Source organism: Coregonus clupeaformis, chromosome 10 (assembly GCF_020615455.1).
Source record: "Coregonus clupeaformis isolate EN_2021a chromosome 10, ASM2061545v1, whole genome shotgun sequence".
NCBI lineage: Eukaryota > Metazoa > Chordata > Actinopteri > Salmoniformes > Salmonidae > Coregonus > Coregonus clupeaformis.
In genome coordinates, this window is record NC_059201.1 from 57,059,331 (window position 1) to 57,084,117 (window position 24,787).

The window sequence follows — 24,787 nt, forward strand, 5'->3', positions numbered from 1 at the left end:
TAGATGTTGTCACATATCCAACTAAATTATTGTTTACTTGATAAAAACACATGAAAAACAACATCAGGAAGTACTTTCAGGAAGTAGTTTTGGCTACGTTGAGTGACAGCCCACACGGGAGCTCGTCGAGCAGATAATCAAGATGGCAGGTAATGTGGCTATCATAATAACATTTATTCGAAACTTGTAAAAATGCCGTTTAGGGTGTATTTTATGAAAAGTCGCATACATTGACATGTCATTTCTGGTTTTATTGTGTGTTGTTTTCAATCAATTACGATACCTGGGAAGCAAGCTGTGTTTTCAAGCGAAAAGGCTAACTAGCCCGTTAGCTATAGCTAATGTCAGCTAACTATGCTTGCCAGTTCTAGTATTTATATCTGCTTGTTGTTGACAACATTGCCACTGCAAATGTTGTTTCTAGGTATGGGTTGTAGTTATAATGTATTGTGTATTAGGTCTAGCTACTAGCTAGGTATGTAGCTAACGTTAGTTAAATATGTCAGGTCGACTTGCTTTCATGCCTAAGCTAGCTAGCTAAGTTAGCCGGTTGACCTGGCAAGCTAGCCTCTACGCCGATATCTTGGCATACCAAATCCAGCTCAAAACCAAAACAAAGACATATAACGTTAGCTAGCAAGTTACCTTGTGATTTGGCAACCGTATATAGAGTAGCTAGCTAGCAATGTTAGCGTTTATTCGATCATTTCCTTTGCTGAAACAGTATAAACAAGATTTGTTATGGGAAGGGTTTGTTTTTTAGTTTGGTTATAGAATTAGCCCGGAAATGTCCCTATGTTCTATTTTGTAAACATTGGCAGCTAGCCACTGCACTGTGTGGTCTTACTTGTTACCACTGGATTTAGCTAGCTAGATGTCTCCCTGGCTTCAACCAAATCAAATGTATTAACTAGCTTGCTAACGTTAGATCATTGAGGCACTTGGCCATTTTCTCCTACATAGTAACAGTTGACGTATTAGCCAACCCTCTGATCCCCAGGGAGTGGTGGAATTATCTAATGATGGAAGGTATGTTGATTACATAAAGTAAAATCAGTACTCTTCACCATTCCTTTTTGCAGGTCTGTCTTTATATTTTGAAGATGGTCATGATGATTTGGATGACTGTGAGTATTCCCCCTCACCAATATGTTTCAAATGCCATGTTCAATTATTGTGTAGTTCATGTAGAAAGAGTTACTGAGACTGGGAGACAGATGATGCAGGCTTTTCTGACAACTTCCACAGTTTGAGGCTTTTAGGGAGCCTGCCGTTTCTGGTTGACCCTGTTTGTCCACATGAAATGTAACACTGTTAACAGTCACCCCCTAACATTATATGTCAGATGCCTCCCTCTGGGTTCAGGCAAGCTGTTATTAGCAAAATAGAACATCTATCCCTCTTGTTTAGGGCAATGAAACAATACTCTATCACCCATGATGCAAGGCAAGCACAGCCTACCAATTTTGTAACTGAAACAGACAGCTGTCACTTTTTCACTTGCTTACTCGGGTTAAAAGTGGTGTCTTACTACTTGTGCCAGGATCACCTCAAAGCGCACTTATATCAATATGATAATTGAAACACTGAGCTTATTTCGACAAGTGGTTCCTTGTCGAGATGATTGTGCTTACTTACCTAGACTCCACACTCACTAACTTCATCTTGAACAATTCTGATTCTGAATTTGTTATTTTCCTCCTGTACAGTTGGGTTCGATGACTATGGATCAGAGTGTGATGGAATTCGCATCACAGCTTTCTTGGACGCAGGGCAAGACAATCTCACCCCCCTGGGGAGACTAGAGAAATATGCCTTCAGTGAAAACGTCTTCAACAGGTAGGACCGAATATGGTCACGCACTTGGATACATGCCACAGGGAAGCAATAGCAAATGTTTAGAGATAATGTGATGTTCAAGATGACTGCCATTTGTTTTTGCAATGTTTGACCACAATACAGTGTTGATTGAAAAGTTCTGGTTCTCTGTGTTCTTGTGAATTCAAACAAACCTGGGCTCATGGCTTGGCACGGCGGGAATGTAACAAATTATGTCGGGGCGTTAGTGAATGGCCTGAGTGAAGGCTGGGCATTCGGTACTGCCAGGTCTCTCACTCACACTGCTTCAAGACATTAACTTGTGAGGCACCACGCTTGTTAAGACGGGCCTGGTTTGACCTATGTGTTTCTGATGTGGTTTCTTCTTGCTTTCTGCCCAATGAAAAATAAAAGCCTGCCAGATGCCCTCAGTGGTTTTAAAGACCTCGGTGTGTGTGTGCTTTTGGTATAGCTTGTGCACATCGCCTCTGCAAACCTTTAACAGCAACCCATCAACAGCCCTCCAAAGCCCCCAGTTGAACTCAACTCATGGAAAGGCTGTTTTCATGCTCTGCTTGTTGAGTTCAAGTCCTCAGTGGGGTGATTTCCAAGTTTGTCAGCTACGGGCCGTTATGCTGCTTTGGCTAGATGTTGGCCCAGGCACTAACTTGGGGCTTGTGTTGCTTTCTAGGCAGATCGTGGCACGCGGGCTGCTTGATGTGCTTCGAGAGTTCAGTGACAATGAGAATGACTTTATTAGTGTCATGGAGACAGTTGCCCGAATGTCAGAAGACGGAGGTAGATGTTATTTTTAATTTTTTTCTCTCCCTCATATTATTTTACGATTCTGTCATGTTTGTGGTCACTGGAATTGGACATGGAAGGTTAGCTATCAATTGGAGTGCAATTTAATCCTTGAATTTACTTGAATTGACATTTACATGTCTGAACTGATCCCCAAATTGACATTTACATGCAATTGGCCCGAAACCCCCAATACAAAATAAATTGCATTGTTAGGGCTTTTTTTTTTTTTATGCACGTTTGTGACCATCATCTCCCTATGTCTGTCATCTTCGTGCGTGTGCGTGTGCTCAGAGCCCACCGTGCGCGCCGAGCTGATGGAGCAGGTGCCCAACATCGCCATGTTCCTACACGAGAGCCAGCCCAACTTCCCAGCAGCCTTCTCCAGATACCTGGTGCCCATCGTGGTGCGCTATCTCACAGACCCCAATAACCAGGTAGGAACAAATGACTCCCACTCTAACTGCAAACAATGGACCACAACAAAATGTTGACATTATCTTAAGCAGTTAAGACACTACTGACACCCTGTGCCTGTCATTTGTGCCTGTGGATTATAAAAGTTGATTGTTAGGCCTAAATGTAAATTCAACAAGTTCAAAATACTGTGAAACAAATAGGCATACCTTATACACCATATACCAGGGTATTTGGAAAAAGCCACAGGATGTTTTTTCAATACCGTCAAAACTATTTATTATATGTTTTTCAATAAATTTGAATATTTGTAGCTACTTTTTAAGTTAATACCTGCAGTCAGCTTGTGCAATACGTTAGTAGATGAAGCAGACTGCGTTCTTCATTTCACCTGTCACATTATTTGACATTATGAAGCTTACGGTAGCTCCCCTGAACAGTTGAGCCAGTCACGTGTTTGTTTGTAAATAGCACAACGGGAGATGGCGGGAGCTGGTCCATAGCTTTCAATATCTATCGAGTCCATAGCGTTCAATATCTATCGGCGAGTCACTGTTGTGCGGAGCACATGAGGTGATAAAGTGACACTTGAATGCAATTCACTACGAAATGTTTGCTATCAGATATCTTAGAATGGCATGCTGCCAGAAGTCAAAGAGCTCTGGATGAGTTATCTTTACAGCTGCCATTTTGTTCCCTGTGCTTCCTACTAGCGTTTTTTTTCTTCTCCTCAGTTCTTCTCCCCTCTGCTCCGTGTACACATGCTGCTCTTCCTTCAGAAAAGCATGCATCACAATGTATCTCGTTCACTTTAGCTTGTAAATGTCCACACTCACCGACAATGACATTCGGTAGCTACTAGCTATGCTTGTATAACTCTATGAGCTGGATTTGCCTGTCTTTGCAATTATACTGAACAAAAATATCAATGCAACATGCAAGAATTTCAAAGAATTAGAGCTCATATGAGGAAATCAGTCAATTGAAATAAATAAATTAGGCCCTAATCTATGGATTTCACATGACGGGGAATACAGATATGCATCTGTTGGTCACAGATACCTTAAAAGTAAAGGGCCTCACAATGGGCATCAGGATCCCGTCACGGGTTTTCTGTGCATTCAAATTGCCATCGATAAAATGCAATTGTGTTCATTGTCCGTAGCTTATGCCTGCCCATACCATAATCCCACCGCCACCATGGGGCACACTGTTCACAATGTTGACATCAGAAAACCGCTCACCCACACAACGCCATACACGTGGTCTGCGGTTGTGAGGCCGTTTGGACGTACTGCCAAGTTCTCTAAAACGATGTTGGAGGCGGCTTATGGTAGAGAAATTAACATTACATTCTCTGGCAACAGCTCTGGTGGACATTCCTGCAGTCAGCATGTCAATTGCACGCTCCCTCAACATCTGTGGCATTGTTGTGTGACAAAACTGCACATTTTAGAGTGGCCTTTTATTGTCCCCAGCACAAGGGGTGCCTGTGTAATGATAATGCTGTTTAATCAGCTTCTTGATATGCCACACCTGTTAGGTGGATGGATTTTTTATTTTTTTTAGAGGGTAGATCAGCCTTAATATTGCAGATAGATTGTAACTTCCATCAATGTAATTGTCTGCATCACTTCCAATCCCCCATATGTTTTTTTCTCTCGCATATATATATATATATATATAGTGCTATGAAAAAGTATTTGCCCCCTTTCTAATTTTCTCCACTTTTGCATATTTGTGATACTGAATGTTATCAGATCTTCAACCAAAACCTAATATTAGATAAAGGGAACATAAGTGAACAAATAACACAACAATTACATATTTATTTCATAAACAAAGTTATGCAACACCCAATTCCCCTGTGTGAAAAAGTAATTGCCCCCTTACACTCAATAACTGGTTGTGCCACCTTGCCATGCTTGACCTTTGGTATGATGTTCTTACTGTGGAATGCAGTGTTTGGTTTTCGCCAGGCATAATGGGACCCATCTTGTCCAAAAAGTTGACTCAAGTTTGCCAAAAAGAACCTGGATGATCATCAAGACTCTTGGAAGAACGTTCTATGGACAGATGATTCAAAAGTATAACTTTTTGGACGACATGGTTCCAGTAATGCCTGGCGAAAACCAAACACTGCATTCCACAGTAAGAACATCATACCAAAGGTCAAGCATGGTGGTGGTGGTGTGATGGTTTGGGGATGCTTTGCTGCCTCAGGACCTGGACGACTTGCGTTAATAGAAGGAACCATGAATTCTGCTCTGTATCAGAGAATTCTACAGGAGAATGTCAGACCATCCGTCTGTGAGCTGAAGCTGAAGCGCAGCTGGGTCATGCAGCAAGACAATGATCCAAAACACACAATCAAGTCTACATGAAAATTGCTAAAAAGCAACACATTTGATGTTTTGGAATGGCCTAGTCAAAGTCCAGACCTAATCCCAATTGAGATGTTGTGGCAGGACTTGAAACGAGCAGTTCATGCTTGAAAACCCTCACGTCACTGAGTTAAAGCAGTTCTGCATGGAAGACTGGGCCAAAATTCCTCCACAGCGACGTGAGAGACTGATCAACAACTACAGGAAGCATTTGGTTGGAGTCATTGCAGCTAAAGGTGGCACAACCAGTTATTGAGTGTAAGGGGGCAATTACTTTTTCACACAGGGGAATTGGGTGTTGCATAACTTTGTTTATGAAATAAATATGTAATTGTTGTGTTATTTGTTCACTTATGTTCCCTTTATCTAATATTAGGTTTTGGTTGAAGATCTGATAACATTCAGTATCACAAATATGCAAAAGTAGAGAAAATTAGAAAGGGGGCAAATACTTTTTCATAGCACTTAAAAAAATTTTTTATTTCCCTTTATTACTTTCCAACCCCACCACCCCTTCCCTAATTGGAGTAAACTAGTGAACAACAATGCTTAAGCCTCTTCTTCTGGCTTATACATACTATATACATTTTATGGACACAGTCAATTCTACAATAATTATATTTTGTTTGTTTTTACTCCTGAACTTCCTCTACCCTCAACCTCTCCGATCATTTTCACCGGTTTGCTTCTATATGCCATATCTTTCTAACTTTCACAAAAGCTCTCAACCTATAACCTATATACTTATTATGGACACCGTATGCTTTACATTAGTTATCTTGTTGTTATTAGTTGTTGTTATTAGTCCAATCCTTCAACTCCATTCAACACCTCTCATCTATTTCTTAACATTTACATTTTTACATTTTAGTCATTTAGCAGATGCTCTTATCCAGAGCGACTTACAGTTAGTGAGTGCATACATTTCTTCATACTGGCCCCCGTGAGAATTGAATCCACAACCCTGGCGTTGCAAGCGCCATGCTCTACCAACTGAGCTACACGGGGCCACATATCCATATTGGATTTCTATTTGCCATATATTTTTCAACTGTACTGTGATGTTTTACAAAAGTTCTGAACCCTTCTATTCTCATTGTTTCTACAGATTGTAAATTGAAAATAAACATTTTTGCTTAAAGTATTATTATATTATTGATCGATTTACTATGACTTTTCAGATCACCCAGTAGTGCTATCTGCAGGGTTAGCTCCAGGTAAATATTGCAATCCTTTAGCCATTCCTGGACCTGTGTCCAAAAACAAGCTACAAATGGACACTACCAAAACAAATGATCTAATGATTCTGTCTCTTCGCAGCAAAATCTGCAGAGCTGGGATGATTGTATCCCCCATATCAATAATATTCTATTGGTAGCAGAATTGTTCAATTTAAATTATTATACAAAATTCTTAAGTTTTGAATCCGGCGTCGTTTTGTGTATTACTTCATAAACACTGTGCCATGGAATCGGTACGTCAAAAATCTCTTCCCAACTATTTTGCAATCTAAATGGGACGGCTGTCAATACTTTGGTCCTTAAAGGAAACTGGTATACTTTTTTATTTATCACAATTTTCTTTAATGCAAGGCCGACAGACAAGTTCCTTACTTTTTCCCCCTTCCACTTTCCTCTTCCATTTTTGCGGTAATGCTGCAATTATTTGGTTGTAATTTTGGGTAGAGCAGACATTTCCATATGTTTTTGTTAGCTGCATGTGCGACAACTCCACCAGTCCTACCTATGATATCATTTACGAAGATCATAACTTTAAAAAAAAATGTTTAAACAAATAATGTTTTTTTATCAATTAGTATATTTGAGTTTAACCACTATTTGTTGCATTATTTGGTCTGTTGTTTCTGGAGGATTAAATTGAAATTGCAACCAACTTTCTATGGCTTATTTTAGAAATGGTGATATTTGGGAGATTATTTCCTTTTCAAATAACTGAAAGTGAGAGGTTGTAATCTGAATAAAGGGAAAAAGGCCATTCTTGAACATTGGGTGAAACAATTTTACTAATTTGCTAGAGAACCAGTTCGGATTTAAGTATAACTTTTGTATGACTGAAGCTTTTAGTGATAGGTCTAATGCTTTAATATTTAATCATTTCTGTCCTCCGAATTCATATTCATTATATAAATAGGCCCGTTTAATTTTCTGGCTTGCCGTTCCAAATAAAATTGAATATTTTTTTCTCATATAATTTAAAAAAACTGTTCGCTAGGCGTAGGCAAGACCATAATCAAATAGGTAAACTGGGATAATACTAAAGAGTTAATCAGGGTGATTTTTCCACAAATTGACAGGTAGCAAGATCTTATCTATTTTTGCTAACTTTCGATTAAAACATATTGGAGTGAGATCATTTATTTCATTTGGGATATGTATTCCGAGTATATCCAGTTTCCCATCAGACCATTTTATTGGTAAACTACATGGTAATGTACATTTTTTATTTTTTATTGATCCAATACGTAATATAGTACATTTGTCATAATTTGGTTGTAATCCAGAGAGGTTAGAAAATGTATCTAGATCCTCTATGAGGCTGTGGAGGGATTCAAGTTGTGGATTTTAAAGAAAACATGAATCATCAGCGTACAATGACACCTTTGTTTTTAAAGATGGATTATCTTGGCAAAGATAATTTTAGAGAAACATTTGAGAGAAATAAGCTTTTTGTGTGTATGGAGAATTTCTGGCATCATTTATTTCAGCTCATGAAACATGGGACCAACACTTTACATGTTTCGTTTATATTCTTGTTCAGTGTAGTTTGTTCGTTTTCACTCGTTAGCTTTTAGGCTAACAGTGTCTGTCATTTTGCTATTAGTTTGTGCTAATTCTGTTAGCATTCTGGTTAGAGCCCCATTGGCCTTTTCTTGCATTTTTAGCGCCCGTTGTGTGCTATGCCGGTAATACTGTAAATGCTGGGATAAGATAACGACGGTATGACAATATGAAAATCTGGATACAGCCCAAGCCTAGAAACAAATGTGTGGAGCACAATAACCGCTAGTCCGGAGCTATAATCTTTCTGTATTTCCAGGCTAAGCTAACACTTTATTGTAGATGTCAGTACTGACAGATGTGGTCTTTTTCCTAAGGTGCGGAAGACCAGTCAGGCGGCCCTGCTAGTGCTGTTAGAGCAGGGCCTCATCTGCAAGGGCGACATGGAGACCAAAGTGTGTCCTGTTCTACTAGACCTCACCGAGCCCAGCAGCGACGACGACTACAAGATAGAGGCTGTCGCGGTAAGATAAGATTACTTTGGGCTTTGGGTTTATTGATGATTCAAGCTCACATGTTGATTTAGTTCACAGAAACTGAAGAAATGCAGAATTGACTTTAATACAATTTTATGTAAAACGCACTCGGTGAGAAGCCAGAACAACTAATCTTGCCAGTATCCATTGATCTTTACGTTCTTATGGCCAGTTTTTCTTTATGTCCAGTAGTCTGTTATATTACCATGTTTTTCTTTAAGTGTGTGTTTTTCACCCGACTTTAATAAAGATCTACAGGTCAAAAAGACATACAGGGTATAAAGACACAAATATGCAAGATGAGTGGTTCTGAGCCATAATACCAAAAACAAATGTCAGACAAAGAGGATATAGGCTGATCCCTGGATCTGAAGAAAGAGGATAGTTGTTAGTGGACCCTAGCCCAAAATATTTAGGTCAATATGTGATCAATGCAGCTGCAGAGGATGGGCAGTGGCTAGAGAAGTCTGCATGAATCCATGGTCACTACCAGTACCATATGTGTTAAAGAGGGTTTTAGTTTTGTAAGCTTGACGTTGCTTTTTCAAATACTGTTAGCTGTGTAATGCTAAGGCTGCGTGGAATGCCCTGCTAAATCCTCCACTGAGTCCAAGTGCAATAGTGCTTTTTGAGAATCAAGCACTGTGCATCCTTTGTGCTTGGATCCGTGAGCTGTAGGGTGAAGTTGACCCTAGATGTTGATCTTTTGGTCAGTTTTAGCATTTTCCCCTCTAATGGTTAAGGTTAGGTTTGGGGAAGGGGAAGCTGATCCTAGATCTGTACCTAGGGAAAACTTCATCCTGGAGCCCCTGTGGATTCCGTTACAATACCATTGATTCCCGTGTCCTCTCCTCTCTCTCCTTGTTCTGTAGATCATGTGTAAGCTGGTAACCATGCTGAGCAAAGACACAGTGGAGCACCTGCTGCTGCTGCGCTTCTGTGAGCTGTGCAGTGATGCCAGGCTCTTCCAAGTCCGCAAGGTGAACACACACACACACACACTTCTCTGTATCCAACTTGAACCCGTAGAAAACATGCTCCCACATTAGATCACACCGTTTATGGTAGTCGCTGAAGGATTGTATTTCCCATCTCTATTCATCCAACATTTTCACAACACCGAATGAATGCAGTTGCCTAATAATGTGTTTTGTTACTCAGTATGAAGGCCTACAGTACTGTTGTTTTCTGTTTTGGAATTTTAATCCTCTCGTGAAGTTTGTGCCAGTTGGGGAAGGTGTATTTGGGAGTAGGAAAGGGATGATTTTATTTGAACCCCTGTGGATTTCCCTGAGCTTGTGATGACTGTAATGTGCCTCAGACTGTGTCCCAATGATGCCCGCTTAGTGCTGTTGCATTCGAATACAATTCTGTAAGGCTGACATGGATAAACATTTTATTGGATAAAATGTTTTTTTTGTTTTTTTTTTCTGGTACTCAAGCAGAATTTATGAGCCACAAAAAGATTACATGAACAAACTGTTTAACATCAGTTATTATTTTTTACACTGTTTTCCTTCAGGTGTGTGCAGCCAATTTCGGAGAGTTCTGTTCCATTGTGGGTCAGGATGCCACAGAGAAACTACTGGTGGGAAACATTTGTAAAAATGTCACTAGAATGTTGCTTTATTTCCTCCTCACAATCTCAAAGATATGTACATGTCTATCATTACACAACATGCTGGTTTTAACCACCATTGTGTTCTTGGCATTCCTTAAAGGAAAATTCCACCCAAAAACTATCTTTTGGTATTTGTTTCATTAGCCCATTGTTGACATAGTCCCAAAATGCTTTGCTTATGTTACCAATGGGCTAATGAAACAAATACCAAAATATAGTTTTTGGGTGGAGTTTTCCTTTAACATACAATAAATATCTGGGTTATGTTCAATAGGACACACCGTAGCAAAAAGGTTTGCAACAACAGGTAGAGTACCTTCGAATTTCACTCCGTTTAGGAGTGTTTTCTTCCATTTTGTGCCTAATGAACACGATCATGTAGTTATGGAACTGGTGTATATTCATTAAGAACCAAATGGAAGCCTACCTGAATTTGTCCAATGAGAAACTGGTTTGCTACGGTCTCCACTAATGAATACATCCCTAGTAATCATTCTCTTCTGTCACCAGATGTCCAAGTTCTTTGACCTGTGCTCGGATAGCCTGTGGGGCATCCGGAAGGCGTGCGCAGAGTGCTTCATGATCGTCTCCAACTCCACCTCCCCCGAAGTGCGACGCACTAAACTGTCCCCCCTCTTCATCAGCCTCATCAGTGACCAATCACGCTGGGTAAGAGCCTACGCCAGACGCACACTTATAAACACCATGCTATTCTGGTGATGTTTGTATGAAACATATTTTTCGCAAGAATGGCCTTAAATTACAATGATAATAGTGTAATTCTCTTGATAATGAATTGACGGTGAACATCATAGAGATACATATATGAATTATTTGTGTGTGTGTTACTATGTTCTATTCAATGATGTGTTAAACATACTCTCTTGACCCTCCAGGTGCGCCAGGCTGCCTTTCAGTCTCTGGGACGCTTCATCTCCACCTTTGCCAACCCCTCCAGCACAGGCCTCTACTTCAAAGAGGACGGCACACTACTGGAGATCCCCAGGTGTCCTTTTGACAGGTTAGGACCCACGCACAAACACACACACACTGTCACCGTTCGACTCTGGGTCCAAAAACACTATTCAAAATGGACCATATTAGTCAAATGTACCAATAGCCTTTCTTGTTTTGACTTTTTCATCTAGTATAGTGTTGTGATTTTTTTTTAAATGCAATTAAAAGTTTGATGTAATTGAAGAGGGAAATAAAGGGGGATCTCTGATTGGCTGTCTGTTGCAGAGATTCCCACCTCTGCATCGAGTCCTCCATGCACTGCTCCTTCAACGGCACCACAGAGAGACCCTCGCACACACCCATCAACCAAGATGGCCGCTCCACCCCATCCGTAGAATGCATGTCCGGGGGAGACAGCGGCGGCGACTCCACACACACTCCTCCCCGAGACCGACACGAAGGCCAGGAACGCAACAACAACAACAACCCTCCTCCCACAAACAACAAAAACAAGGAGACGGAACAAACAGACGAGAATTTTAACTCTTTCCACTACTGGAGGCCTCCGTTACCGGATATCAGCGAGGAGCTGGAGATACTGAAAGACGAGGGTCCTCTGCAGAACCAGACGAAGGGAGAGAAGAAGGAGGAGATGGTGCTAGAGGACGGGGAGATGGAGGGAAAGAAGGAGATGGCTAGTCTGGAGCCAGTCACCAGCTCTCAGATCCAGAAGGTGTTGGACTGCCTCCAGCCCCACATGGACGACCCCGATGCACAAGGTGAGGTTTGAGGAAAGCATGTCTCCTCAAAGGTTGTTAATAAAAAGATAATTGGTGCAATAATTTAGAACATTGTGTTTTATGGTGATACTATCCAACCGTCACAGCATTATTTGACTCACTGAACTTAAAGTGGAACTGACAGCAATTTAGCAACATAAAATCATGTACACCCCCAGGAAGAATATGACGCCTGTTTTACATTTTCTTTGAAGCAAGCACTTAAATATTGACGTTTTCATACTATCATAGATTGTTTGGGAATGATGTAGAGTAAAGCATTTGTGAAAATTGTATAGCAATATAGAGTGGGAAAGCATCCGTGCGTTTGGACAGTTGATAGACACTGCAATAAAACCGAATAAAAACGTGTCAGTCTTGTCCAGGACCAGACACCACACAGACCGGCGCACCATAACCAATCAGCGATACAGTAGGCCTATATGCAAATAAGCCATTTGCCACACGGGCCTGCCATCATTCTCTTTGAACTGGATTGTGTGTTTACAGGCAGTAGCAACAGCGCGACTTTAGATCATTAGAAAGCGTTTGCCAAAAGACACAAAATAAACCTGAATGGATTTCTGCAAATATGTAAATACCACAGGAGTCCTCTTACATTTGGGAACTTTACATTCCTGCTGATCAAACAACCATGAACAGGTAGGCTCTCTCCCCCTAAGTTGCCTATGCACATCAACAACTATCAATCAAATGTATTTATAAAGCCCTTTTTACATCAGCAGATGTCACAAAGTGCTATACAGAAACTCCCTAGAAAGGCATGAACCTAGGAAGAAACCTAGAGAGGAACCAGGCTCTGAGGGGGCAGAACAGTTGAAACTGGAGCAGCAGCACGACCAGGTAGACTGGGGACAGCCAGGAGTCATCAGGCCAGGTAGTCCTAAGGCATGATCCTAGGGCTCAGGTCCTCCGGGAGGAGAGGGAGAGAATTAGAGGGAGCATACTTAAATTCACACAGGACACCAGATAACAGACTGACCCAAACAGACTGACACTTTGCCAAAGCAGAGCCCCCACACCACTAGAGGGATATCAACAGACCAACTTACTACATTGAGACAAGGCTTAGTATAGCCCACAAAGATCTCCTCCAACGAGGGGGCGCAAATCCGGACAGGAAGATCACGTCTGTGACTCAACCCACTCAAGTGACGCACCCCTCCTAGGGACGGCATGGAAGAGCACTAGTAAGCCAGTGACTCAGCCCCCGTAATAATGGTCAGAGGCAGAGAATCCCAGTAGAGAGAGGGGAGCCGGCCAGGCAGAGACAGCAAGGGCGGTTCGTCGCTCCAGTGCCTTGCCGTTCAGCTTTGCACCCCTGGGCCAGACTACACTCAATCATAGCACCTACTGAAGAGCTGAGTCTTCAGTAAAGACTTAAAGGTTGAGACCGCGTCTGCGTCTCTCAAATGGGTAAGCAGACCGTTCCATAAAAATTGAGCTCTATAGGAGAAATTCTGGGGACAATAAGGAGGCCTGCGTCTAGTGACTGTAGCGTACGTGTAGGTATGTACGGCAGGACCAAATCGGAGAGATCGGTAGGCGCAAGCCCATGTAATGCTTTGTAGGTTAGCAGTAAAACCTTGAAATCAGCCCTAGCCTTAACAGGAAGCCAGTGTAGAGAGGCTAGCACTAGGCTAGCACTGGAGTAATATGATCACATTGTTGGGTTCTAGTCAAGAGTCTAGCAGCAGTTTTTAGCACTAACTGAAGTTTATTTAGTGCTTCATCCGGGTAGCCAGAGAGTAGAGCATTGCAGTAGTCTAATCTAGAAGTGACAAAAGCATGGATTAGCTTTTCTGCATCATTTTTGGACAAACCGTTTCTGATTTTTGCAATGTTACGAAGATGGAAAAAAGCTGTCCTTTAAATATTCTTGATATGTTCGTCAAAAGAGATCAGGGTCCAGAGTAACGCTGAGGTCTTTCAGTTTTATTGGAGACGACTGTACAACCATCAATATTAATTGTCAGCTCCAACAGCAGATCTGTTTGTTTCTTGGGACCTAGAACTAGCATCTCTGTTTTGTCAGAGTTTAAAAGTAAAACATTTGCCGCCATCCACTTCCTTATGTCTGAAACACAGGCTTCCAGGGTAGGCAATTTTGGGGCTTCACCATGTTTCATCGAAATGTAGAGCTGTGTGTCGTCCGCATAGCAGTGAAAGTTGACATTGTGTTTCCGAATGACATCACCAAGCAGTTGAGTATATAGTGAAAACAATAGAGGTACTAAAACAGAACCTTAAGGAATGCAGAAACTTACAATAGATTTGTCAGAGGACAAACCATCCACAGAGACGAACTGATATCTTTCAGACAGATAGATCTAAACCAGGCAAGAACTTGTCTGTGTAGACCAATTAAGGTTTCTAATCTCTCCAAAATAATGTGGTGATCGATGGTGTCAAAAGCAGCACAAAGGTCTTGGAGCACGAGGACAGATGCAGAGCCATTAAAAGGTAATTTACCACCTTCACGAGTGCAGTCTCAGTGCTAGGATGGGGTCGAAAACCAGACTGAAGCATTTCGTATACATCATTTGTCTTCGGGAAGGCAGTGAGTTGCTGCGCAACAGCTTTTTCTAAAAATGTTGAGAGGAAGGAGATTCGATATAGGCCGATAGTTTTTTGCATTTTCTGGGTCAAGGTTTGGCTTTTCCAAGAGAGGCCTTATTACTGCCAATTTTAGTGTGTTTGGTACATATCTGGCGGAGAGGGAGCCATTTATTATGTTCAATATAGGAGGGCCAAGCACAGGAAGTAGCTATTTCAGTAGTTTAGTTGGAATAGGGTGCAGTATGCAGCTTGAAGGTTTAGAGGCCATGACTATTTTCATGAATGTGTTGAGATACAGGATTTTAAAAAATGTAGTGTCTCCATTGATCCTAGGTCCTGGCAGTTCTGTGCAGACTCAGGACAACTGAGCTTTGGAGAAATATGCAGATTCAAAGAGGAGTCTGTAATTTGCTTTCTAATGATCATGATCTTTTCATCGAAGAAGTTAACATTCATCACTGCTGAAGTGAAAGCCATCCTCTCTTGTTGAATGCTGCTTTTTAGTTCGTTTTGCGACAGTATCAAATACATTTAGGATTGCTCTTATTCTCTTCAATAAGGTTGATAAAATAGGATGATCGAGGAGCAGTGAGGGCTCTTCGATATTGCACGGTATTGTCTTTCCAAGCTAGTCGGAAGACTTCCAATTTGGTGGAGCGCCATTTCCGTTCCAATTTTCTGGACGCTTTCTTCAGGGCTCGGGTATTTTCTGTATACCAGGGAGCAAATTTCTTGTGACAATTTTTTAAAGTTTTTAGGGTATCTCACAAGGTTACATTTAGATCCTCAGTTAGGTGGTTAACCGATTTTTGTACTCCAACGTCCTTGGGTAGGTAGAGGGAGTCTGGAAGGGCATCTAGGAATCTTTGGGTTGTCAGAGAATTTATAGCACTGCTTTTGATGATCCTTGGTTGGGGTCTGAGCAGATGATTTGTTGCAATTGCAAATGTAATAAGATGGTGGTCCGATAGTCCAGGATTATGAGGAAAAACATTTAGATCCACAATATTTATTCCACAGGACAAAACTAGATCCAGGGTATGACTGTGGCAATGAGTAGGTCCGGAGACATGTTGGACAAAACCCACTGAGTCGATGATGGCTCTAAAAGCCTTTTGGAGTGGGTCTGTGGACTTTTACATGTGAATATTAAAGTCACCAAAAATGTGAATATTATCTGCAATGACTACAAGGTCCGATAGGAATTCAGGGAACTCAGTGAGGAACGCTGTATATGGCCAGGAGGCCTGTAAACAGTAGCTATAAAAAGTGATTGAGTAGGCTGCATAGATTTCATGACTAGAAGCTCAAAAGATGAAAAGTCTTTTTTTGGTGGGGGTTAAATTGAAATTTGCTGTCGTAAATTTTAGCAACACCTCCGCCTTTGCGCAGGGGATATGGTCACTAGTATAACCAGGAGGAGAGGCCTCATGTAACACAGTGAATTCATCAGGCTTGAGCCATGATTAAGTCAGGCCAATCACATCAAGATTATGATCAGTGATTAGTTCGTTGACTGCCTTGGAAGTGAGGGATCTAACATTAAGTAGCCCTATTTTGAGATGTGAGATATTACTATCTTTTAATAATGACAGGAATGGAGGAGGTCTTTATTCCAGTGAGATTTGCTCAACCTAGATCGAGGCACAGACACGGCCTCAATGGGGATAGCTGAGCGGACTACACTGACTGTGCTAGTGGCAGACTGCACTAAGCTGGAAGGCTGGCTAACAGCCTGCTGCCTGGCCTGCACCCCATTTCATTGTGGAGTTAGGGCCCTGTCTATGTTGATAGATAAGATGAGAGCACCTCTCCAGCTTGGATGGAGTCCGTCACTCCTCAGCTGGCCAGGCTTGGTCCTGTTTGTGGGTGAGTCCCAGAAAGAGAGCCAATTATCTACAAATTCTTTCTTTTGGGAGGGGCAGATAGTTCTCCTGTATATTATGAGTACAGCGACTGCAATTAGATGGCATAATGTTAATGTTACTACTTAGCTTTTTCGGCTGAAAAGTTTGGCAGATAGCCAAGTAGCAACAAACAGCACAGAGACAAGTCCGGAAGTTGAGAAGTGTTAGCCAGAGCGAGATGAACTAAAATCTAATGAGGGAACAGTAGATAAACCTCTCAAACTTTTTTTTGCTTGTAGTTGGCCGTCAAAATTGGACTGATAAACGATGGGGAAAAGTAGCCTGCTAGCCCTTCTGCAGCTTGCCTGCTAATGCATGCTTGTCCCAAACCACGTTTTGACAACTGAATGGGAACTTGCCAGCCTACCCTCCCATTTGATCGATGCCAAATACATTTGATTGACAACTAAGATATATGTTAACTGTGGATAACAGTTCAGCATAGCTAGCTAGCAAAGTGATTCACATTTCCTTCTAGCTAACCAAATAACACCTGCATCTCTAGCTTCAGCCACCAAAAAATATATGGGGGATAAAGTCGACCACTCACCCGCTCGTCCAATGACATGACATCCTCACAGCAGCTAGCTAGCTAGCGTTAGGCTCTGTGTTTCTAGCTGGCTAAATAAATAGAGACATAAATCGATAAACTAGCCTATTAGCCATGTTATGATATTTTTTTTAGCAGATGCTCTTATCCAGAGCGACTTAGTTAGTGAGTGCATACATTTTTTTTTTCATACTGGCCCCCCGTGGGAAACGAACCCACAACCCTGGCGTTGCAAGCGCACTGAGCTACACGGGGCCATGATTGACGCTAGTTTGATTGTATTGACATTCCCAGCCTTAGTTACATTAATCTGCTAGTTTGATTGTATTGACATTCCCAGCCTTAGTTACATTCATCCGTTTTTGTGCAAAACATTGAGTCATTGAAACTAAAACAGTGCATCCCGAAGGGCTGGAGGCAGCAAACGATGTACTAGGCCAGCTGTGATTTACAACCTGATAGCAATATTTGTTGGACTACCAAGAAAAGTATTGGTGAATGAACTATATTAATCATGTGTTGAACTGCATCCATCTTTTCTGCCAAAAATCCCTTACTCTACGTCATGGAATTTTTTGTCAAATATAACCTATTTTGTTACCCCTTATGAAGTAGGTTTTGTAGCATAAACTGGGAATGTTATAGTTTTGCCTAATATTATGATTGTCTGTTTGTTTCATATCTGCAAAGTACTTAAAACGCTGTCAGTTCCACTTTTAATAGTCTGTACATTTGACCTGTGTATTCAAGACCACGTGGTTGTGTCTTTGTGTCTCTGTGTTTCCGTATGCGTCTCCCAGCCCAAGTGCAGGTGCTCTCGGCCGCCCTGAAGGCTGCCCAGCTGGAGACCCAATCTGAGGAGACGGAGAGTCAGTCAGAGAGCCAGCCACCAGAGGATGAGGATGGGGAAGGGGAACCAGACGAGGAGTTCTCCAAGAACGGAGGGACCGCTGAGGAGGAACAGGCACATAAGGAGCCTCCCCAGCAGACCACTGATTCGGCACCCATAGAGTCTCAGGAATCATCCCCCGACTCGCCTGTCCTTGTACGGGACGACTCGGACCACAGCAGTGTGGTGAGTAGGGATGTGCATCTCTCCTTACAAGCATGATTCGATACACATCTAGATAAATGGGCTTCAATACAATACATTTAGCTTGAAGTGATTTAATAAGTGGAACGAATCGAAGCAATGCACTAACAAATGTTGCATGAACACATTCTTTTTTCATTCTAAATTTAATATCTGATAATGATAGAGATGAGCAGAGCTGTGTGTGTGTGCTGAGCCTCACAGGTCCTCAACTGGCAGCTTCATTAAATAATACCCGCAAAACACCAGTCTCAACGTCAACAGTGAAGACTGGTGTTTTGCGGGTACTGTTTAATGAAGCTGCCAGTTGAGGACCTGTGAGGCGTGTGTTTCTCAAACCAGAGACACTAATGTATTTGTTCTCTTGCTCAGTTGTGCACCAGGGCCTCCCACTCCTCTTTCTGTTCTGGTTAGAGCCAGTTTATGCTGTTCTGTGAAGGGAGTAGTACACAGCGTTGAACGAGATCTTCAGTTTCTTGGCAATTTCTCGCATGGAATAGCCTTAATTTATCAGAACAAGAATAGACTGACGAGTTTCAGAAGAAAGTTATTTGTTTCTGGCCATTTTGAGCATGTAATCGAGCCCACAATTGCTGATGCTCCAGATACTTAACTAGTCTCAAGAAGGCCAGTTTTATTGCTTCTTTAATCAGCACTACAGTTTTCAGCTGTGCTAACATAATTGCAAAAGGGTTTTCTAATGATCAATTAGCCTTTTAAAATGATAAACTTGGATTAGCAAATACAACGTGCCATTGGAACACAGGACTGATGGTTGCTGATAATGGGCCTCTGTATGCCTATGTAGATATTCCATTAAAAATCAGCCATTTACAACATTAACAATGTCTACACTGTATTTCTACCCAACAATGCAGAGAGAGAGAAAATAGAGGAATAATAGAAAAGTAAAACACATAATAATAGATACACAATGAGTAACGATAACTTGGCTATATGCAAGTGGTACCAGTACCGATGTGCAGGGGTACGAGGTAATTGAAGTAGATATGTACTTACAGTGCCTTCGGAAAGTATTCAGCCCCCTTGACTTTTTCCACATTTTGTTAAGTTACAGCCTTATTCTCAAATAGATTAAATAAATAAAAATCCTCATCAATCTACACACAATGACCCATAATGACAAAGCGAAAACAGGTTTGAAGAAATGTTTACACATTTATTCAAAACAAAAAATGTATACCTTATTTACATAAGTATTCAGACCCTTTGCTATTTTTACATTTTAGTCATTTAGCAGACGCTTTTATCCAGAGCGACTTAGTTAGTGAGTGCATACATTTCCACACTGCTATGAGACTCGAAATTGAGCTCAGGTGCATCCTGTTTCCATTGATCATCCTTGATGTTTCTACAACTTGATTGGAGTCCACCTGTGGTGAGTTCAGTTGATTGGACATGATTTGGAAAGACGCACACCTATCTATATAAGGTCCCACAGTTGACAGTGCATGTCAGAGCAAAAACCAAGCCATGAGGTCAAATGAATTGTCCGTAGAGCTCCGAGACAGGATTGTGTCGAGGCACAGATCTGGGAAGGGTACCAAAACATTTCTGCAGCATTGAAGGTCCCAAAGAACACAGTGGCCTACGTCATTCTTAAGTGGAAGAAGTTTGGAACCACCAAGACTCTTCCTACACCTGGCTGCCCAGCCAAACTGAGATATCGGGGAAGAAGGGCCTTGGTCAGGAAGGTGACCAAGAACCATATGGTCACTCTGACAGAGCTCTAGAGTTCCTCTGTGGAGATAGGAGAAACTTACAGAAGGACAACCATCTCTGCAGCAGTCCACCAATTAGGCCTTTATGGTAGAGTGCCAGACGGAAGCCAGTCCTCAGTAAAAGGCACATGACAGCCCGCTTGGAGTTTGCCAAAAGACACCTAAAGACTCTGAGACCATGAGAAACAAGATTCTCTGGTCTGATGAAACCAAGATTGAACTCTTTGGCCTGAATGCCTAGTGTCACGTCTGGAGGAAACCTGGCACCATCCCTACGGTAAAGCATGGTGGTGGCAGCATCATACTGTGGGGATTTTCTTCAGTGGCAGGGACTGGGAAACTAGTCAGGATCGAGGCAAAGATGAACGGAGCAATGTACAGAGAGATCCTTGATGATAACCTGCTCCAGAGCGTTCAGGACCTCAGACTGGGGCGAAGTTTCACCTTCCAACAGGACAACGACCCTAAGCACACAGCCAAGACAACGCTGGAGTGGCTTCGGGACAAGTCTCTGAATGTCCTTGAGTGGCCCAACCAGAGCCCGGACTTGAACCTGATCGAACATCTCTGGAGAGACCTGAAAAAAAGCTGTGCAGCAACGCTCCCCATCCAACCTGACAGAGCTTGAGAGGATCTGCAGAGAAGAATGGGAGAATCTCCCCAAATACAGGTGTGCCAAGCTTGTAGTGTCATACCCAAGAAGACTCGAGGCTGTAATCAATGCCAAAGGTGCTTCAACAAAGTACTGTGTAAAGGGTCTGAATACTTATGTAAATGTGATATTTTTCATTTTTAATAAATTAGCAAAAAAACTGTTTTTGCTTTGTCAATATGTGGTATTGTGTGTAGATTGATGGGAAAAAACAATTGAATCAATTTTAGGGTAAGGCTGTAACCTAACAACGTGGAAATATTCAAGGGGTCTGAATACTTTCCGAAGGCACTGTATAACTAGTAATAAAGTGACGGATAGTACAGTTGTGGTCAAAAGTTTTGAGAATGACACAAATATTTTATTTTCACAAAGTCTGAACGTAATCCCCAAAAAACATTTCCACTGCATTTCAGCCCTGCCACAAAAGGACCAGCTGACAATCATGTCAGTGATTATCTTGTTAACACAGGTGAGAGTGTTGACGAGGACAAGGCTGGAGATCACTCTGTCATGCTGATTGAGTTAGAATAACAGACTGGAAGCTTTAAAAGGAGGGTGGTGCTTGAAATCATTGTTCTTCCTCTGTTAACCATGGTTACCTGCAAGGAAACACGTGCCGTCATCATTGCTTTGCACAAAAAGGTCTTCGCAGGCAAGGATATTGCTGCTAGTAAGATTGCACCTAAATCAACAATTTATCGGATCATCAAGATCTTCAAGGAGAGAGGTTCTTCAATTGTTGTGAAGAAGGCGTCAGGGCGCCCAAGCAAGTCCAGCAAGCGCCAGGACCATCTCCTAAAGTTGATTCAGCTGCGGGATCGGGGCACCACCAGTACAGAGCTTGCTCAGGAATGGCAGCAGACAGGTGTGAGTGCATCTGCACGCACAGTGAGGCGAAGACTTTTGGAGGATGGCCTGGTGTCAAGAAGGGCAGCAAAGAAGTCACTTCTCTCCAGGAAAAACATCAGGGACAGACTGAAATTCTGCAAAAGGTACAGGGATTGGACTGCTGAGGACTGGGGTAAAGTCATTTTCTCTGAATCCCCGTTCCGATAGTTTGGGGCATCCAGAAAAAAGCTTGTCCGGAGAAGACAAGGTGAGCGCTACCATCAGTCCTGTGTCATGCCAACAGTAAAGCATCCTGAGACCATTCATGTGTGGGGTTGCTTCTCAGCCAAGGGAGTGGGCTCACTCACAATTTTGCCTAAGAACACAGCCATGAATAAAGAATGGTACCAACACATCCTCTGAGAGCAACTTTTCCCAACCATCCAAGAACAGTTTGGTGACGAACAATGCCTTTTCCACCATGATGGAGCATCTTGCCATAAGGCAAAAGTGATAACTAAGTGGCTCGGAACAAAACATTGACATTTTGGGTCCATGGCCAGGAAACTCCCCAGACCTTAATCCCATTGAGAACTTGTGGTCAATCCTCAAGAGGCGGGTGGACAAACAAAACCCACAAATTCTGACAAACTCCAAGCATTGATTATGCAAGAATGGGCTGCCATCAGTCAGGATGTGGCCCAGAAGTTAATTGACAGCATGCCAGGGCGGATTGCAGAGGTCTTTAAAAAGAAGGGTCAACACTGCAAATATTGACTCTTGCATAAACTTAATGTAATTGTCAATAAAAGCCTTTGACACTTATGGAATGATTGTAATTATACTTCAGTATACCATAGTAACATCTGACAAAAATATCTAAAAACACTGAAGCAGCAAACTTTGAAGACCATTACTTGTGTCATTTTCAAAACTTTTGACCATGACTGTAAACAGTAGCAGCAGCGTATGTGATTAGTCAAAGTTTGTGCAAAATGGGTCAATGGAGATAATCCGGGTAGCTATTTGGTTAACTTGGAACTATTTAGCAGTCTTATGGCTTGGGGGTAGAAGCTGTGCAGGGTCCTGTTGCTTCCAGACTTGGTGCATCGGTACCGCTTGCCGTGCGGTACCAGAGCGATATGTATGACTTGAGTGGCTGGAGTCTTTGACCATTTTTAGGGCCTTCCTCTGAGTTCAGCCCCAGTGATGTACAGTGCCTTCAGAAAGTATTCACACCCCTTTACTTTTTCCGCGTTTTGTGTTTACAAGGTGGGATTCAAATGTATTGAATTGTCATTTTTTGTGAATGAGCTACACAAAATACTCTGTCAAAGTGGAAGAATGATTCTAACATTTGTAAAAAAATATATATATACAGTGAGGGGAAAAAAGTATTTGATCCCCTGCTGCTGATTCTGTACGTTTGCCCACTGACAAAGACATGATCAGTCTATAATTTTAATGGTAGGTTTATTTGAACAGTGAGAGACAGAATAACAACAACAAAAATCCAGAAACCGCATGTCAAAAATGTTATAAATTGATTTGCATTTTAATGAGGGAAATAAGTATTTGACCCCTCTGCAAAACATGACTTAGTACTTGGTGGCAAAACCCTTGTTGGCAATCACAGAGGTCAGACGTTTCTTGTAGTTGGCCACCAGGTTTGCACACATGTCAGGAGGGATTTTGTTCCACTCCTCTTTGCAGATCTTCTCCAAGTCATTAAGGTTTCGAGCCTGACGTTTGGCAACTCGAACCTTCAGCTCCCTCCACAGATTTTCTATGGGATTAAGGTCTGGAGACTGGCTAGGCCTCTCCAGGACCTTAATGTGCTTCTTCTTGAGCCACTCCTTTGTTGCCTTGGCCGTGTGTTTTGGGTCATTGTCATGCTGGAATACCCATCCACGACCCATTTTCAATGCCCTGGCTGAGGGAAGGAGGTTCTCACCCAAGATTTGACGGTACATGGCCCCGTCCATCGTCCCTTTGATGCGGTGAAGTTGACCTGTCCCCTTAGCAGAGAAACACCCCCAAAGTTTGACGGTGGGGATGGTGTTCTTGGGGTCATAGGCAGCATTCCTCCTCCTCCAAACATGGCGAGTTGAGTTGATGCCAAAGACCTCGATTTTGGACTCATCTGTCCACAACACTTTCACCCAGTTCTCCTCTGAATCATTCAGATGTTCATTGGCAAACTTCAGACGGGCCTGTATATGTGCTTTTTTGAGCAGGGGGACCTTGCAGGCGCTGCAGGATTTCAGTCCTTCACGGCGTAGTGTGTTACCAATTGTTTTCTTGGTGACTATGGTCCCAACTCACTTGAGATCATTGACAGGATCCTCCCGTGTAGTTCTGGGCTGATTCCTCACCGTTCTCATGATCATTGCAACTCCACGAGGTGAGAACTTGCATGGAGCCCCAGGCCGAGGGAGATTGACAGTTATTTTGTGTTTCTTCCATTTGCGAATAATCGCACCAACTGTTGTCACCTTCTCACCAAGCTGCTTGGCGATGGTCTTGTAGCCCATTCCAGCCTTGTGTAGGTCTACAATCTTGTCCCTGACATCCTTGGAGAGCTCTTTGGTCTTGGCCATGGTGGAGAGTTTGGAATCTGATTGATTGATTGCTTCTGTGGACAGGTGTCTTTTATACAGGTAACAAGCTGAGATTAGGAGCACTCCCTTTAAGAGTGTGCGCCTAATCTCAGCTCGTTACCTGTATAAAAGACACCTGGGAGCCAGAAATCTTTCTGATTGAGAGGTGGTCAAATACTTATTTCCCTCATTAAAATGCAAATCAATTTATAACATTTTTTACATGCGTTTTTCTGGATTCTTTTGTTGTTATTCTGTCTCTTACTGTTCAAATAAACCTACCATTAAAATTATAGACTGATAATTTCTTTGTCAGTGGGCAAACGTACAAAATCAGCAGGGGATCAAATACTTTTTTCCCTCACTGTACACACACACAGTTGAAGTCAGAAATGTACATACACCTTAGCCAAATACATTTAAACTCAGTTTTTCACAATTCCTGACATTTAATCCTAGTAAATATTCCCTGTTTTAGGTCAGTTAGGATCACCACTTTATTTTAAGAATGTGTAATGTCAGTTTATTTCAGCTTTTATTTCTTTCATCACATTCCCAGTGGGTCAGAAGTTTACATGCACTCATTTAGTATTTGGTAGCATTGCCTTTAAATTGTTTAACTTGGGTCAAACGTTTCGGGTAGCCTTCCACAACCTTCCCACAAGAAATTGGGGGAATTTTGTCCCGTTCCTCCTGACAGAGCTGGTGTAACTGAGTCAGGTTTGTAGGCCTCCTTGCTCGCACACACTTTTTCAGTTCTGCCCACACATTTTCTATA

The 24,787-nt window shown here is 42.1% G+C and overlaps 1 protein-coding gene across 3 annotated transcripts in view; it reads left to right on the forward strand.

Moving 5' to 3' along the window:
- Nucleotides 1–25: 25 nt before the first annotated feature.
- The window catches only part of ppp4r1l (protein phosphatase 4, regulatory subunit 1-like), a 56,731-nt gene continuing 31,969 nt past the window's right edge, over nucleotides 26–24,787 (forward strand). For 2 of the 3 annotated variants that reach the window (XM_041888788.2, XM_041888789.2), the window contains exons 1-12: nucleotides 26–149; nucleotides 1,083–1,127; nucleotides 1,710–1,839; nucleotides 2,510–2,616; nucleotides 2,917–3,059; nucleotides 8,539–8,685; nucleotides 9,570–9,677; nucleotides 10,220–10,285; nucleotides 10,829–10,987; nucleotides 11,215–11,339; nucleotides 11,561–12,054; nucleotides 17,892–18,166. In XM_041888788.2, coding sequence (XP_041744722.2) covers nucleotides 143–149; nucleotides 1,083–1,127; nucleotides 1,710–1,839; nucleotides 2,510–2,616; nucleotides 2,917–3,059; nucleotides 8,539–8,685; nucleotides 9,570–9,677; nucleotides 10,220–10,285; nucleotides 10,829–10,987; nucleotides 11,215–11,339; nucleotides 11,561–12,054; nucleotides 17,892–18,166 — 1,806 coding nt within the window. In that variant the 5' untranslated portion in view covers nucleotides 26–142. Of the gene's footprint in view, nucleotides 150–1,082; nucleotides 1,128–1,709; nucleotides 1,840–2,509; nucleotides 2,617–2,916; nucleotides 3,060–8,538; nucleotides 8,686–9,569; nucleotides 9,678–10,219; nucleotides 10,286–10,828; nucleotides 10,988–11,214; nucleotides 11,340–11,560; nucleotides 12,055–17,891; nucleotides 18,167–24,787 lie in introns of those variants that run through there. The other variant, XM_041888790.2, reaches the window with a different exon arrangement.